The sequence below is a fragment of the Lissotriton vulgaris genome, chromosome 1_1 (genome assembly GCF_964263255.1).
Source record: "Lissotriton vulgaris chromosome 1_1, aLisVul1.2, whole genome shotgun sequence".
Classification (NCBI taxonomy): Eukaryota; Metazoa; Chordata; class Amphibia; order Caudata; family Salamandridae; genus Lissotriton; species Lissotriton vulgaris.
Window position 1 is genome coordinate 216218091 of NC_141685.1, and position 17504 is coordinate 216235594.

The following is a 17504-nucleotide window of genomic DNA, read 5'->3' on the forward strand; positions in this document are numbered from 1 at the left end:
GCTGTGCCCTGCTGATTGTGGTGCTGCCTTGCCCTGCTGATTGTGGTGCTGCCTTGCTCTGTTGATTGTGGTGCTGCCTTGCTCTTTTGATTGTAGCGCTGCCTTGCTCTGTTGATTGTGGTGCTGCCTTGCCCTGCTGCTTGTGGTGCTGCCTTGCTCTGTTGATTGTGGTGCTGCCTTGCTCTTTTGATTGTGGTGCTGCCTTGCTCTGTTGATTGTGCTGCTGCCTTGCCCTGTTGATTGTGGTGCTGCCTTGCTCTGTTGTTCTGTTGACTGTGGTGCTGCCTTGCTCTGTTGATTGTGGGGCTGCCTTGTCATGTTGATTGTGGTGCTGCCTTGCTCTGTTGATTGTGGTGCTGTCTTGCTCTGTTGATTGTGGTGCTGCCCTGCCCTGCTGATTGTGGTGCTGCCTTGCTCTTTTGATTGTGGTCGTGCCTTGTTATGTTGATCTGTTGATTGTGGTGTTGCCTTGCTCTGTTGATTGTGGTGCTGCCTTGCCCTGTTGATTGTGGTGCTGCCTTGCCCTGTTGATTGTGGTGCTGCCTTGCTCTATTTATCTGTTGATTGTGGTACTGCCTTGCCCTGCTGATTGTGGTGCTGCCTAGGTCTGCTGATTGTGGTGCTGCCTTGCCCTGCCGATTGTGGTGCTGCCTTGCCCTGTTGATTGGGGTGCTGCCTTGCCCTGTTGAGTGTGGTGCAGCCTTGCCCTGCTGATTGTAGTGCTGCCTTGCCCTGCTGATTGTTGTGCTGCCTAGGTCTGCTGATTGTGGTGCTGCCTTTCCCTAATGATTGTGGTGCTGCCTTGCCCTGCTGATTGTAGTGCTGCCTTGCCCTGTTGATTTTGGTGCTACCTTGCTCTGTTGATCGTAGTGCTGCCTTGCCCTGCTGATTGTGGTGCTGCCTTGCCCTGTTGATTGTGGTGCTGATTTGTTCTGTTGATCTGTTGATTGTGGTCCTGCCTTGCCCTGTTGATTGTGGTGCTGCCTTGCTCTGTTGATCTTTTGATTGTGGTGTTGCCTTGCTCTGTTGATTGTGGTGCTGCCTTCCCCTGTTGATTGTGTTGCTGCCTAGCCCTGTTGATTGTGGAGCTGCCTTGCTCTGTTGATTGTGGTGCTGCCTTGCCCTGTTGATTGTGGTGCTGCCTTGCCCTGCTGATTGTGGTGTTGCCTTGCCCTGTTGATTGTGGTGCTGCCTTGCTCTGTTGATTGTGGTGCTGCCTTGCCCTGCTGATTGTGGTGCTGCCTTGCCCTGCTGATTGTGGTGTTGCCTTGCCCTGTTGATTGTGGTGCTGCCTTGCTCTGTTGATTGTGGGCCTGCCTGGCTCTGGTGATTGTGGTGCTGCCTTGCTCTGTTGATTGTGGTGCTGCCTTGCCATGTTGATTGTGGTGGTGTTGCCTTGCCCTATTGATTGTGGTGCTGCCTTGCTCTGTTGATTGTGGGCCTGCCTTGCTCTGTTGATTGTGGTGCTGCCTTGCTCTGTTGATTGTGGTGCTGCCTTGCTCTGTTGATTGTGCTGCTGCCTTGCCCTGTTGATTGTGGTGCTGCCTTGCCCTGCTGATTGTGGTGGTTTTAGTCTGCAGGTGACTTTGGGCAGCTGACATGGATGTGCTTACAGCTTCCGACAATGAATTGACCAGACAACATTCCAACACAAGAGATTTGTTGAAATGGCAACTCATCAGGCAACTGAAATGCCAAAGCATTTTGAGCTAAATGACACTTCCTGAGAAGTAGACAGGAGAGGGCCAACAGGTACAACAGCTGGTGCCAAAGTAAAATGGATTAGGGATATCACAAGTGTCAGGAGCCCCACTCACGCTCTTTAAAATACACACTGATTTACGTCACTAAGTTTCCTCTGACATGCTCTGGCATTATGGCTATAAAACTCTACATTATGGACAGACATATTAAGTAGAAGGCGATGCAATAGCTAAAAAAGCAAGAGTTAATTCAATGAAACTTTTAACCAAAAATTAAAGTGCTCAAAAGTCAAAACATTGAGCAAGCCAAAGGAGTCAAGGTGCTGTGTGAATCTCCTGGAGTAAGTGCCTGAGCTGAGAACATTTGTAAGAGTTTAGGACTACATCTGTAATGGTCACCAGGGAGTACTCACAAGGAAGGCACCTCTGTACATCTTGCACTGATTGAAGGCGACACCGGCTCCCTCATTCATGCAGATGTCATACGTGTGACTGGCCAGGTCGATGGAGAAGATGACGACGGCAGCCACAGCCTCAAGAGCAGCGATGATGTTCAAGATCAGAGTCCCAATCAGCTGGAGAAAAAGGAGACTTAGAATGAGAAGCTGCAGTGTGTGAGTGTCTGTCAGTTGCAGACATGGGAGATTTAAAGAAGCAGCATGCAATGTGTGAGTGTCTGTCAGCTGCAGACAAGGGAGATTTAAAGAAGCAGCATGCAATGTGTGAGTGTCTGAAAGCTGCAGACAAGGGAGACTTAAATGAAGCAGCATGTAGCGTGTGAGTGTCTGTCAGCTGCAGACAAGGGAGATTTAAGGTATGGCAGAATCAGTGTCTGTCAGTTGCAGATAAGTGAGAATTGAAAAGAGGCTGCACTGCAGTCTGTCAACTGCAGAAAGGGGGGTTTAAACAGAAGTACCCGAAATGTATGGCAGCTGCAGACACAGGAGATTTAAAGCAGCAGTATGCAATGTGTGAGTGTCAGCTGCAGACACAGGAGATTTAAAGAAGCAGCATGCAATACGTGAGTGTCTGTCAGCTGCAGGCAAGGGAGATTTAAAGAAGCAGCATGCAATGTGTGAGTGTCTGTCAGCTGCAGACAAGGGAGACTTAAATAAAGCAGCATGTAGCGTGTGAGTGTCTGTCAGTTGCAGACAAGGGAGACTTAAATGAAGCAGCGTGTAGCGTGTGAGTGTCTGTCAGCTGCAGACAAGGGAGACTTAAATGAAGCAGCATGTAGAGTGTGAGTGTCTGTCAGCTGCGGACAAGGGAGATTTAGGGTATGGCAGTATCAGTGTCTGTCAGTTGCAGATAAGTGAGAATTGAAAAGAGACTGCACTGCAGTCTGTCAACTGCAGAAAGGGGGATTTAAACAGAAGTACAGGCAATGTCTGGAAGCTGCAGACAATGGAGATTTCGAATGAAGCAGCATAAAGAGTTTGTCAATAGCAGAATGTGGAAATTGAAAGTAAGGCAGCATGCAGTGCCTGTCAGCTGTAGAATGTGGAGATTTAAATAACCCTCGCATGTGCCTATTCCGCGGAGACCCCAGTCTCCATACTTACCGGCCCCCGCATTCTGCTGTTGCCAAAGGTGGGAAATAATGTCAGCCAACAAACCTGGTATCATTAGTGGTCGTTGTTGGCCGCAGTTTATTAATAACCAAAGACATATTAATAACACAAACTGGTTTCAAGCAATCTTCCATTTTGCGAACATTACTCATCAATCATAATTATCAATCATAATTGGCATATTACACATTATGACACCCTCTTGTGATAGCGGGTGTCAGTCTCTTTGTGCCCTCCTTAGTTCGAAAATGGGGCTTGTACCCAAACCAGTTTGTTGCCAGTCTATTGGTGCTCCAGTGGTTGGTTGACCACGCCCTTTGCGTGTTGCGGAGGGGAGATTTCCAGTCGGGAGTTAGGTCCCCAGCTCGCTACCAAATTGCGCCCTGCCGTCCGGCCGGGTCTGGGCCGCGAGTGCCGTCTCCTCCTGTTACTCCCCTCCTTTATGCCGCCACGTCACCCTGCCGTGCGGCATTCAAAAGTGAGTGGCCATCCTCTTACACACCGCCCGCCGGTGTGTTTTCTTAGCCAACCAGTGTAGAATTTCCGCTAACACCCTTTCCCTTATCCAGCACTGCGACTTTTGCTGTTCCTTAGGTGTGGGTGGGTGGGCTTCAGTCGTTGTTGCTGTCGCGCCGTTCTCCCAGCTCCTCGAATGCGATGTGCTTCTGCTGGGAGGGCGGCGTCGCTTAAATCCTCTTGAGCCCTCCATGCAGGTCTCAGGTGAGTCCCCCTGATTGGGGGGTTCAAACAAAGCCAGGTTGACCATTGGGCGCCCTTTGGGGGCGCTCAGGTCAATAGGTCACTTCCGGTCGGGTGGCTGGTGCGCACCCCGCTTCCGCTGGTTCCTGAGCGCATCGAAGCGCCCAGAACCAGTTTACCCCCGCTGGTGGCACCACGAGGGTTATGGCGCCGGCCTTCGAGCCTCCCCCCCCCTTCGGGCGGGTGCGGCGGCCTCTGCAATAACCCTCGCATGTGCCTATTAGGCGGAGACCCCAGTCTCCATACTTACCGGCCCCCGCATTCTGCTGTTGCCAAAGGTGGGAAATAATGTCAGCCAACAAACCTGGTATCATTAGTGGTCGTTGTTGGCCGCAGTTTATTAATAACCAAAGACATATTAATAACACAAACTGGTTTCAAGCAATCTTCCATTTTGCGAACATTACTCATCAATCATAATTATCAATCATAATTGGCATATTACACATTATGACACCCTCTTGTGATAGCGGGTGTCAGTCTCTTTGTGCCCTCCTTAGTTCGAAAATGGGGCTTGTACCCAAACCAGTTTGTTGCCAGTCTATTGGTGCTCCAGTGGTTGGTTGACCACGCCCTTTGCATGTTGCGGAGGGGAGATTTCCAGTCGGGAGTTAGGTCCCCAGCTCGCTACCAAATTGCGCCCTGCCGTCCGGCCGGGTCTGGGCCGCGAGTGCCGTCTCCTCCTGTTACTCCCCTCCTTTATGCCGCCACGTCACCCTGCCGTGCGGCATTCAAAAGTGAGTGGCCATCCTCTTACACACCGCCCGCCGGTGTGTTTTCTTAGCCAACCAGTGTAGAATTTCCGCTAACACCCTTTCCCTTATCCAGCACTGCGACTTTTGCTGTTCCTTAGGTGTGGGTGGGTGGGCTTCAGTCGTTGTTGCTGTCGCGCCGTTCTCCCAGCTCCTCGAATGCGATGTGCTTCTGCTGGGAGGGCGGCGTCGCTTAAATCCTCTTGAGCCCTCCATGCAGGTCTCAGGTGAGTCCCCCTGATTGGGGGGTTCAAACAAAGCCAGGTTGACCATTGGGCGCCCTTTGGGGGCACTCAGGTCAATAGGTCACTTCCGGTCGGGTGGCTGGTGCGCACCCCGCTTCCGCTGGTTCCTGAGCGCATCGAAGCGCCCAGAACCAGTTTACCCCCGCTGGTGGCACCACGAGGGTTATGGCGCCGGCCTTCGAGCCTCCCCCCCCCTTCGGGCGGGTGCGGCGGCCTCTGCAATAACCCTCGCATGTGCCTATTCCGCGGAGACCCCAGTCTCCATACTTACCGGCCCCCGCATTCTGCTGTTGCCAAAGGTGGGAAATAATGTCAGCCAACAAACCTGGTATCATTAGTGGTCGTTGTTGGCCGCAGTTTATTAATAACCAAAGACATATTAATAACACAAACTGGTTTCAAGCAATCTTCCATTTTGCGAACATTACTCATCAATCATAATTATCAATCATAATTGGCATATTACACATTATGACACCCTCTTGTGATAGCGGATGTCAGTCTCTTTGTGCCCTCCTTAGTTCGAAAATGGGGCTTGTACCCAAGCCAGTTTGTTGCCAGTCTATTGGTGCTCCAGTGGTTGGTTGACCACGCCCTTTGCATGTTGCGGAGGGGAGATTTCCAGTCGGGAGTTAGGTCCCCAGCTCGCTACCAAATTGCGCCCTGCCGTCCGGCCGGGTCTGGGCCGCGAGTGCCGTCTCCTCCTGTTACTCCCCTCCTTTATGCCGCCACGTCACCCTGCCGTGCGGCATTCAAAAGTGAGTGGCCATCCTCTTACACACCGCCCGCCGGTGTGTTTTCTTAGCCAACCAGTGTAGAATTTCCGCCACGCCGCAGGGAGGCCCACGTCTCACTGTGGCTCCCCCCCTGCACCTGGTTCGTGGCTCCCACCTTTCACCATATCTCTTTCCTTATTTTGTTTTTCCCCTTTTTTTTTTTTTTTTTTATACGCAACCCGCGAGTGACATTGCACCCCACAGGTTATCCCAAAACACCTTCATCCCCTTCTCGGATAGGTGTACCCCGTCTTGCCCATAGAGCTCCGGGCGGCCCGGGTGGATGAGGCCGTGCCGAATTGATTCCAGGCCATTGGCGAGGCAAAACTTGTGCATCGCCACATTTAGTTTCCTTCTTGCGTTGTCGACGGCCTTGTTGGAATCGGCCCCTCTCCAATGTTTCCTGCTGATCATTTCGGACCAGACTACCGTCGTAGGTCCCAGCCACGCTGCTGTCTTGGTGAGGTCCTTTTGGATGGCTTGCCCGACTGCTTTCCGCCCTAGCCGGGTCAGGTCGTTTCCCCCAAGGTGGATGATCAGGACGTCGGGCAACCAGGCCGAATCTGCCATGAGGCCGTCCAGCGTCGGCAGTAGCTGTTCCCATCTCATCCCCGGCTGCCCTATCCACCGGATGTATGTCGCTTTGGGCCTGTTTATGCCGCGGCCCCCCTGCCGCCACCAAGACTCCATCCGGGACACGAATGAGTGCCCCACCACCCAGACCAGCTGCGGGCGTCCCCCTGTCGAGAGAAAGCATTCTGTTAGGTGGCTTATCTGCGCACCGTGTGCATTTATGAGAGGGAGGGAGGGGTGCTGTCCCTGCCGTGCGGCATCCCAAGGCGCGTCCCTCTCGTGCCCCCCCCCCCCCCACCCCGTGGCTTTCTCTCTTTTTTTTTTTATAGGAGGTGAGGGCGTATGTACGACTTGTATGCCCTGGAGCGCCATCTGCCCACTGCCTGTATCCTGTCCTCCGGCATGCCATGCTGCGCTGCCGAGGTCGCTGCGCCGATCCTGAAGGAGTGAGAGGCGAATGATGCCGCGCAATACCCGGCCTTACCCAAGCCTTGGCGCATTATGGCTGTAAACTGGAACTTACTCAGGTTCTTCCCGTCCTTATGTATGAAGAGAGGGCCCTCCCCAGCTGGTCGAGCCCCCATGTACTTAAATAACCAGCATACCGCACAGAGCCCCGACTCTGGGATGCAATGGAGACGTATCGTCGTCCCCCTCCTTGCCCTGTCCGTTTTGGACTGTCTCAGCGTTAATTCGACTGCCCTCTCCATTGGTTTAATGTCTCTTGCCTGCAGGCATTGCTGCGCTGGGCCCGATTTGCTGGGGGCTACTAGTTCGCTTATCCGGAATGCTCCGAAGAAAGCCGTCGTGAAAGCCGCCCTAAACAGCAGCAGCTCGTATTTGTCCGATATTAAGCCCGTGAGAGCTCCAAGGAGCTGGCCTAGTTTGGCAAAATCAATGGGACGCCTGTCGTCCTTCTTTCTACCTTCAACCCTCCTCCAGCCTTTTAAAGCCGTCTTTAGATAGGCCGAGTTAGTCAAGTCAAGTCAAGTCAAAACATTTATATAGCGCACTACATACCCAGAGGGTTTCAAGGCGCTTAGGAAGGGGAGGTGGATTATTTGTCAAAAATCCACGTTTTAAGCTGCTTTCTGAACGCTAGGTGGTTCTGGGTGAGGCGAAGGTAAGCGGGGAGTGAGTTCCATGTTTTGGCAGCCAGGTATGAGAAGGATCTGCCTCCCATGGTGGTCTTGTTGATGCGAGGAACAGTGGCGAAGGCTTGGCTGGAAGAGCGAAGTTGGCGGGAGGGGGTGTAGAAGGACAGTCGAGAGTTGAGGCAATCTGGTCCGATGTCGTAGAGTGATTTGTGTGCGTGGGTAAGCAGTCGGAAAGTGATCCTCTTATTGACGGGTAGCCAGTGGAGGTCTTTAAGGTGACCAGAGATGTGTTCGTTGCGTGGGATGTCTAATATGAGCCTGGCTGAGGCGTTTTGGATTCGTTGTAGTTTCTTCTGGATTTTGGCGGTGGTACCTGCGTAGAGGGTGTTTCCGTAGTCCAGTCGGCTCGTGACTAGAGCATGGGTGACTGTTTTTCTTGTTTCGGAGGGGATCCAGCGAAATGTTTTCCTGAGCATGCGAAGAATGTTAAAGCAGGAAGAGGATACGGCGCTGACTTGTCTGTTCATTGAGAGTGAAGAATCCAGGATGACGCCAAGGTTCCGTGCGTGGTCTGTCGGGATGGGTGCATTTCCGAGGGCTTCCGGCCACCAGGAGTCGTCCCATGCAGAGGGGGATTTACCTAAGATGAGGACTTCTATTTTGTCTGAGTTCAGTTTCAGACGGCTTTGTTTCATCCATTCGGCGACTTCTTTCATTCCTTCGTGTAGGTTAGTTTTAGCGGTGCTGGGGTCCTTGGTGAGAGATAGGATCAGTTGAGTGTCATCCGCGTAAGAGATGATGTTGAGGTTGTGTTGGCGGGCGATGGCTGCGAGGGGGCTCATGTATACGTTGAAGAGGGTGGGACTGAGTGAGGATCCTTGTGGTACGCCGCAGATGATTTCAGAGGCCTCGGACTTGAATGGTGGGAGGCGGACTCTCTGGGTTCTTCCGGTGAGGAACGAGGTGATCCATTCCAGTGCCTTTCCTTGGATTCCGATGTTTCTGAGGCGTTGTAAAAGGGTGCTGTGGCAGACTGTGTCGAAGGCTGCAGAGAGGTCGAGGAGGATGAGGGCGACAGTGTCTCCATTGTCCAGTAGAGTTCGAATGTCGTCTGTTGCTGCGATGAGGGCGGTCTCAGTGCTGTGTTTGGCTCGGAAGCCAGATTGTGAGGGGTCGAGTGATTTGTTGGCTTCGAGGAAGGCGGCGAGCTGGTTGTTGACAGCTTTCTCTATGACTTTGGCCGGGAATGGAAGAAGCGAGATGGGGCGGTAGTTTTTGAGTTCGGTGGGGTCTGCTGTTGGTTTTTTCAGAAGGGCGGTGAGTTCAGCGTGTTTCCAATCTTCTGGGAAGGTAGCGGAGTTGAAGGAGCAGTTGATGACGTCTCGGAGGTGAGGTGCTATGACGGAGTCTGCTTTGTTGAAGATGTGGTGAGGGCATGGGTCCGTGGGGGATCCAGAGTGGATGGAATTCATCAGGCGGATGGTGTCCTCAGTGGAGATTGGGTTCCAGGCGTTCAGGGTGTTGATGGGGGGAAGATGGTCAGCAGCTGGTAGGGTGGGTTGGTTTTCGGGTTGGTTGTCAAAGCTGTTGTGGATGTCTGCAATCTTGTTGTGGAAAAAAGAGGCTAGGGAGTCGCAGAGGGTTTGAGAGGGGGTGATGTCGTTGGAGTTGGCCGAGGGGTTGGAAAATTCCTTGACGATGTTGAAAAGTTCCTTGCTGTTGTGGGCGTTGTTGTCAAGTCGATCCTTGAATGCTGTTTTCTTGGCTTTTCGGATCAGTTGGTGGTGAGTGCGGGTGGCGCTTTTGAAGGCGTCCTTGGTGCTGGTGGTTGGGTCTTTTTTCCAGGCCTTTTCAAGGGAGCGGCAGAGTTTCTTGGATTTCTTAAGATCATCGTTGAACCATGAGGCCTTCTTGCTGCCTGGTTTGCTTTGCCGTTTTTTCAGTGGTGCTAAGGTGTCGGCAGTGTTGGATAACCATAGGGTGAGGTTGGCGGCGGCTTCGTTGGCGTTAGAGGAGAGGGCTGGGGAGGTTTGAAGGAGTGATGTGGAGATCTGGTCTGTGGTGATTTTGTTCCAGTTTCTTTGTAGAGTTGGTTGGAGGTGGATGATGGGTTTCGGCTTGTTGTAGGTGAAGTGAACGCAGCTGTGGTCAGTCCAGAGGAGATCTGAAGTGTGGCTGAAGGAGACATGGTTGCTGGAGGTGAAGATGGGGTTGAGAGTGTGACCTGCGATGTGGGTGGGGGAAGTGACCAGTTGTTTAAGTCCGAGGTTGGCGAGGTTGTCTAAGAGGGTGGCGGTGTTGCGGTCGTTGATCTTTTCAAGGTGGAAGTTGAGGTCTCCCAGAAGGATGTAGTCTTTGGAGGGGAGCGCGTGTGGGGTGATGAAGTCCGTAATGTCTTCACTGAATTTTGCGCGTGGTCCTGGTGGTCTGTAGAGGAGGGTGCCTCTGAGTGTGGTCTTGGGGTCGATGTGGATCTGGAAGTGAAGGTGTTCGGAGTTGGCGAGGTTGGCATCAGAGCTGGTTGAGATGCGGATTGTTTTCTTATGGACGATAGCGATTCCACCTCCTGTATGGTCGGTGCGGTCCTTGCGTGTGATCTTATAGTCATCAGGGATAGCGATGGCGATGTCAGGGGCGGAGGAAGCGTTCATCCATGTTTCCGTTAGGAAGGCGACGTCAGGAGAGATGGTGTCTAGTAGGTTCCAAAGGTCAATGGCGTGCCTGTGGACCGAGCGGGTGTTGAGAAGGATGCATTCTAGGTGGTTGGAGTCGGGAATCTGTGTTGCGGTCGTAGCGGGGATGTTGTCGGTGCCTCTGAATTTGCAGGAGAAGCAGGAGAACGGTCCATGGGTGCGTCCAGGAGCGGCTTGGACGCAGTTGGGGGCGCGACCGGGGTTAAGGGCTAGGAGGGTGGCGGCATCGTAGGTGACGCGGGGGGGCTGGGCAGCGCGAGGGGCAGGGGGTCTGGCGCTGGGCGCGGTCCAGGCGCGGACGGGCGTAGACGGGCTTACCTTTGGCGCACCTTCGGCGAGGCCGTAGCGCGTGGACGCTGCGCGTGGGGGCATTGGCCATAAATGGATGGTGGAGGGGGCGGAGCGTGGGAGGGGCGGCTGGGAGGCGGGATCTGGGAGGAGCCACGGGCTGCCGAGGGTAAACACAGCTACAAAGTAGGTAAACAGTGAAAATGCACTCTACAATCGTCTCTTATCTGAAAAATCAGCAGTAGTACGCAGAAGGACCTCTATATAGTGTCAGCAGGCAAGTACTAGCGAGCGCCGAGTATAATCCAGAGAAAGACAATTAAATAAATAAATGAAATCTGCACAAAAACGATACCGAGCGCTGAGTGCGCTTAAGCAGCAGGCAGGCAGGCAGGCAGGCAGGAGCAAATGCAGCCAGCAGTGAATTCAGCGTCTGGGGGAGGCAGAGGGCGAAGGGAGCAACCGGACAGGACAGTGTCCACTCGGTCACAAATGGTGGGAGGCCGTGACGCGTTAGCTGTGCTTGTGGGTGGGAGGGGCGGCTGGGAGGCGGGATCTGGGAGGAGCCACGGGCTGCCGAGGGTAAACACAGCTACAAAGTAGGTAAACAGTGAAAATGCACTCTACAATCGTCTCTTATCTGAAAAATCAGCAGTAGTGCGCAGAAGGACCTCTATATAGTGTCAGCAGGCAAGTACTAGCGAGCGCCGAGTACAATCCAGAGAAAGACAATTAAATAAATAAATGAAATCTGCACAAAAACGATACCGAGCGCTGAGTGCGCTTAAGCAGCAGGCAGGCAGGCAGGCAGGCAGGAGCAAATGCAGCCAGCAGTGAATTCAGCGTCTGGGGGAGGCAGAGGGCGAAGGGAGCAACCGGACAGGACAGTGTCCACTCGGTCACAAATGGTGGGAGGCCGTGACGCGTTAGCTGTGCTTGTGGGTGGGAGGGGCGGCTGGGAGGCGGGATCTGGGAGGAGCCACGGGCTGCCGAGGGTAAACACAGCTACAAAGTAGGTAAACAGTGAAAATGCACTCTACAATCGTCTCTTATCTGAAAAATCAGCAGTAGTGCGCAGAAGGACCTCTATATAGTGTCAGCAGGCAAGTACTAGCGAGCGCCGAGTACAATCCAGAGAAAGACAATTAAATAAATAAATGAAATCTGCACAAAAACGATACCGAGCGCTGAGTGCGCTTAAGCAGCAGGCAGGCAGGCAGGCAGGCAGGGGCAAATGCAGCCAGCAGTGAATTCAGCGTCTGGGGGAGGCAGAGGGCGAAGGGAGCAACCGGACAGGACAGTGTCCACTCGGTCACAAATGGTGGGAGGCCGTGACGCGTTAGCTGTGCTTGTGGGTGGGAGGGGCGGCTGGGAGGCGGGATCTGGGAGGAGCCACGGGCTGCCGAGGGTAAACACAGCTACAAAGTAGGTAAACAGTGAAAATGCACTCTACAATCGTCTCTTATCTGAAAAATCAGCAGTAGTGCGCAGAAGGACCTCTATATAGTGTCAGCAGGCAAGTACTAGCGAGCGCCGAGTACAATCCAGAGAAAGACAATTAAATAAATAAATGAAATCTGCACAAAAACGATACCGAGCGCTGAGTGCGCTTAAGCAGCAGGCAGGCAGGCAGGCAGGCAGGAGCAAATGCAGCCAGCAGTGAATTCAGCGTCTGGGGGAGGCAGAGGGCGAAGGGAGCAACCGGACAGGACAGTGTCCACTCGGTCACCGTTAGTGAGTTAGTGGGGTCCTCGCCTGTGTAAAGCCTGGCAAAATGGGCGATGGCGGCTAAAAGCGCCTGGGCCCACGATCTCGTTTTTCTCGACTCGAATGCCCATTGCACGAATTTCTCGACTGCTGTGCGAGTTTTTGCCCTGTCTTCCAGCGATCTTAGGCCCCCCACTCTCATTACCGTGCCCGCGTATGTCTTGTACCTTCTGTTAGCCTCTGCGGTAAGTGATTGCCCTATTAGCCATGATAAGTCTACTCCCCCAGGTCCCAAAGGGACGATGGAAAGGGGGTCATCTCCTTGTCTGCCCCGGGCACCAGTTCTCTGAAACGTTTCATTTGGGCCCGTGAGAGCGCGTCTGCTGCTGAGTTCTCCACTCCTGGCACGTGGCGTGCTTTCAGCTCCAGGTTCCCTTCCAGCTGTAATTTAATTAACCGTCGCATTAGCCTCAGCATGTCCGGGCATCTCGCTGCGCCTCTGTTAATGGCCTGCACTACTCCCATGTTGTCTGACCAAAGCGTGAGTTTCAGGTTTTTTATTTTCTCGCTCCAAATGGTTAGAGCCACAATGATCGGGAACAGCTCGAGAAACGTGATGTTCCTGGTGAGCCCCTGCGCATGCCATTCATCCGGCCACTGGCTGGCGCACCAACTGTTTCCCAGGACCGCGCCGAAGCCAAGGCTTCCGGCCGCGTCTGTGTAGAGAGATATCTGTTCGGCCGTTACCCAACCTGCCCTCCAAATCAGCACCCCGTTGAAATCTTGTAGGAACTCATCCCACACCTGCAGGTCCTGTTTCACGCCTGCGCTCAGCCTGATGTGGTGGTGCTTGTGGGTGACGCCGGCCGTTAGCCCTGTTAGGCGTCTTGAGAATACCCTGGCGGGCGGGATCACCCGAGCCGCGAAGTTAAGTCTCCCTATCATTCGTTGGATTTCCCTCAGGGTGGCCTTGCTCCGACCCCGCAGCTTCGATACCTCCTCGCGAAATTCTTTCACCTTGTCGGGAGGCAGCCTGGCCGTTCCCGCTATAGAGTTCAGTTCTATGCCCAGGAACGTGAGGCTTGTGGTCGGGCCTGTAGTTTTTTCTTTTGCGAGGGGGACCCCCAGGGACCTAGATAGCTCCTCGAAGGCTGCCAATGAGCTTGCGCACACTGAGGACCCTGCCGGGCCTGTGAACAGGAAGTCGTCTAAGTAGTGCAGTTTTCCACCTTCTTGGTGCCGGTCATGCAGCGCCCATTCTAGGAAAGTGGCGAACTGCTCGAAGTATGCGCATGAAATTGCGCATCCCATGGGCATGGCTTTGTCAATAAACACATCCTCGCCCCATTGGAAACCCAATAAATGGAAGCTGGAGGGGTGGACCGGCAATAGTCGAAACGCAGATTCAATATCGGCCTTCGCCATGAGGGCCCCTCTGCCTGTCGCCTTAACCAGCTCGATAGCGTCGTCGACCGACGCATAACTCACTGAGCAAGCTTCGGGGTCGATACCGTCGTTTACAGAGGAACCTTCCGGGAACGATAGGTGGTGTATCAGCCTCAATTGACCCTGTTCCTTCTTGGGGACCACGCCTAGCGGGGAGATGACTATGCCCTCATGCAATTCCTTTGGGAGGGGGCCCTCAACTCTACCCAGCTTCAACTCCTTCTCTATCTTGGCGCTAACCACTTCGGGGTGTTGGCTTGCCGACTTCAGGTTGCTCGCACCCGCCGAGGGGAGCGGGCCCTGGAATGGAATAACAAAGCCTTGCTCGAAGCCCTCTACCAGTGATCTGGCCTCCGCTTTGTTCGGGTATTTGTTTGTTAATCTGCGCAGCTGTTGCGTAACAATGGGGGATCTGGCCAGCTGGCGCCTACGAATGTCCACCAGTCCCCCCCTCCCTCCCGCGTTGGGGCTACCGCTTCTTGCTCTTTTCTCTCTTCTCTCTTTTCGCTTCGTGCTTGGCACCTTTGCACGCAACGGTGGCGTGCTTGCCCCCGCAGCTAGCGCATGCGTGCTGAAACTTACAAGACGAGCCCCATGAGCAGTCCCCCGCCTCGTATCTCCAACAGATCGCCTTGGTTGCGGTTGGGGAGTACGATCTCCCGTTCGACCGCCTTTGATAAGAACCGCTCTTCCCCTTTTGGTAGGAGCTCCGAAAGGGCTGGTCGCTTTTTCCCGACCAGGCCTTGACATCTTTGGCTGTGAGCATTTTGTGGATGAAACCCGAGACATCCTCCTCATTCCACTCCATTTCGGGGTGCCTCTGCATTTTTAATCTGAACCCCTTGTCGTATTCCAACCAGGCATCTCCCGGGAACTGCCTCTGTGCTAGGTGGATATTGGCCTCATAAAGCCATAAGTCAGCCGCGCAATGGGGGAACCTTTCCACTATAATGCACGCCATGATTCTAAAGGCGTCTAACCAATTGTCGAAACTGCGCTCCTTTCTGGCCCCACGCCTTTCTCTCCTGTCCTCATCCTTCCTGTCGCACGTGGTTAGGTCAAGCTCCTCTAGCTGTATTTCGAGCAGCGAAAATATGTCAATGAATTCGTTGCGCCATATCCTCTCTTTCACCGCTAGGGGGATGAGACAAGCCAAGCCTGTGGCTTTCGTGGTCAGGGACGCCGGACCAGGGGATGGCCTGATGTAATGATCGTTGACTACGCCACTCGGAGGCGGGTTTCCCGAAACGGGGCCGTAACCCCAACCGGGTAGTGGGGAGATTTGTTCCCCCTGGGTGGACAGGTTTACCTGCTCTTGCACTCTCGTGTGACGGGCCCACCCCGGGTCGACCATATGCCACGTGAGACCTGCCGCTTCCTCTGCGCGCTGCTCCCTAGGCCCTGGTACCCCTTGCCCTGTGCCATTAAGTAGCCCCGGCGCCAGCGATTTTAGACATTCCCTTACGATGTTGCTAATATGCTCACCCTTTTTCTTTTGGTCGGTGGTCTCGCTCTGGTCGCCGCCCTCTGATCTCGGCGGGAGGGGTTTCTGCCGCACTTTCCTTGGAGGGTTCCTCTTCGATGTTCTCTTCATCGGCGTGTTCTTCAACTTTTTGGGTGCAGAAGGCCCTGGCTCTTCATCCGCCTGTTCTACTGGTCTGTTCTCTTTCCCTTTGCCCAGGTGGGGGTGAAGCCAGTCGTCGCCGTGGATGGCCGATAACTCTCGGATCTTCAAAAGCACCTCTGCCATCTCGTCCGGCTGGCCTTCCGACATGTCGTGAGTCCCTGCGCACTGGTGTGTGGCTTCTTGGTTTCCCGCGTCTGCGTCAGGCCGTCAGCTGAAGGCACAGCTAGCTGCGTGTGCTTAACCTGGGCTCTGAGCTTGCTGCGGTTTTTACCTGCTGCTGCTTCAAGGGAGCTGGCACGGCGCGCCGCGCTCCATAAGGCGACCTCGGTGATACCGACCTTGATCTTCGACTGGAGCCTTGCCGTCTTCCTCTTCGTCCTCCGCCGCGTCGCCTCTCGTCCTCTTCAGTCGTTGTTGCTGTCGCGCCGTTCTCCCAGCTCCTCGAATGCGATGTGCTTCTGCTGGGAGGGCGGCGTCGCTTAAATCCTCTTGAGCCCTCCATGCAGGTCTCAGGTGAGTCCCCCTGATTGGGGGGTTCAAACAAAGCCAGGTTGACCATTGGGCGCCCTTTGGGGGCGCTCAGGTCAATAGGTCACTTCCGGTCGGGTGGCTGGTGCGCACCCCGCTTCCGCTGGTTCCTGAGCGCATCGAAGCGCCCAGAACCAGTTTACCCCCGCTGGTGGCACCACGAGGGTTATGGCGCCGGCCTTCGAGCCTCCCCCCCCTTCGGGCGGGTGCGGCGGCCTCTGCAAGAAAGGCCCATACAATGTCTGCTAGCTGCAGAAACTGAAGATTTTAAATAAACCAGCATGCAGTGCCTGCCACCTGCAGAAAGAGGAGATTTAAAGCTAAGTAGCATGCAATGTATGTCAGCTGCAAAACTTGAGAGATTTAAAATTAGGCAACTGCTAGTATCTGTCAGGTGCACCAAGGAAAGTTTAAAAAAATCAGGCAGCATGCAGTGCCTGGCAGCTGTAGCAAAATTGGAATATGTAGATGAAATGTATATAATGGAAGTCGTCTGCAGAGATCGTGAGGTTTATAATTAGGTACGGAAGTGTGCTAGATGTTAAAAAACAAAAAAAACAATGTAGCAAGGGGAGGTATGCAATGTGAGCTAGTGCATGTAAGCTGTTGAAATAAGGGACATTCTGAATGTGGAGGTAAGCAGCATGTGCCAGGTTACAAAATAGGAGATTAAAAGGGAGTGGTATGTGGAGTCTCTTTGGGAGAGTATTGTAACAGGTTTTATGAAAGGAACATAGCAGTGCGTGGCCCTAGGAAACCAGAGCTTCGAAGGGGGCATGAGATGCAGAAAAAAAGGAGAATTATACATGGAGAGCAGCAAACCCCATCAGTTGTTGAAAAAGAGATTTTCTGTAGAATGGAGAATTATGGGTGGGCTGTTGGTATCAGAGGTGGGAGCGCAAAACGTATGTGAGTTTTAGCTGCAGACAATATAGGACTTACAAATAAGGCTTCGGGTATTTGGTATTTCTTGCATTGAGGTCTGTATACAGCCATAATTAGGTGTTTATCATTAGCAGGATTCATTTTCAATCATTCTCATTTAACTCCGTGAAAATATAAATGAATAAATATATATTATTTGCTCATTTATATCCCCGCAAATATTCCTGAGGGGTTTCTGGTCTGCGCTACAAATTCATAAACAACTATGGTTTTTCATTGCACTCTTTTTAAACCCTTCCGTGAGCCTGTTGGCCAAAGGCCGTCGCGAGCGCTACCTCTGTAGTGCTGCGCATGTCCGTTGGCCAACGCGGCCCTGCCCACTCAATGGAACGCCCGCACCGCGGCGGAATTGCCGCCGCGGTTCAGGCGTTAAACACACATTATAATAATTGTTACAGTAACTAAATCTACAGGTATCCAAGCACAGCAAATGTCAGGATTAAGAGGGATGGCTAAAAGGTCCTTCACAGGAGTATGAACTGCCTCCTGCAGTTCACCATGCTACGGAAACCCGGCATCTGGTGTGAGATGGAAATGGGTCTGAGAAGGCAAACAAGTCATTCATTGCAAAACTGCTGATCTGCCCCACCCCTTAAAGCAATGGGCAAAATTACTCATGTTTGTTGAGCAAACAGGTTTAACCAGATGCTTATTTACAAATGTCAGACCGGTGCAGGCTTCGTATCGAGTGAAACTGAAGGGTATTGTATGGCCTCCTTGTCCAGTCAAGATGAAGAGTGCCATGAGGGCTCCTCATCCAGTGGAGCTTGAGGGTGATGTGTGGGCTCATAACT

General features: G+C 53.3%; 1 protein-coding gene across 2 annotated transcripts in view; it reads right to left on the reverse strand.

Moving 5' to 3' along the window:
• LOC147740923 (membrane-spanning 4-domains subfamily A member 5-like) overlaps positions 1–17504 on the reverse strand; it is a 118212-nt gene that overhangs the window by 13200 nt on the left and 87508 nt on the right. For both annotated transcript variants that reach the window (XM_086952212.1, XM_086952211.1), the window contains exon 5: positions 2117–2278. In XM_086952212.1, coding sequence (XP_086808338.1) covers positions 2117–2278 — 162 coding nt within the window. The remainder of the gene's footprint in view (positions 1–2116; positions 2279–17504) is intronic.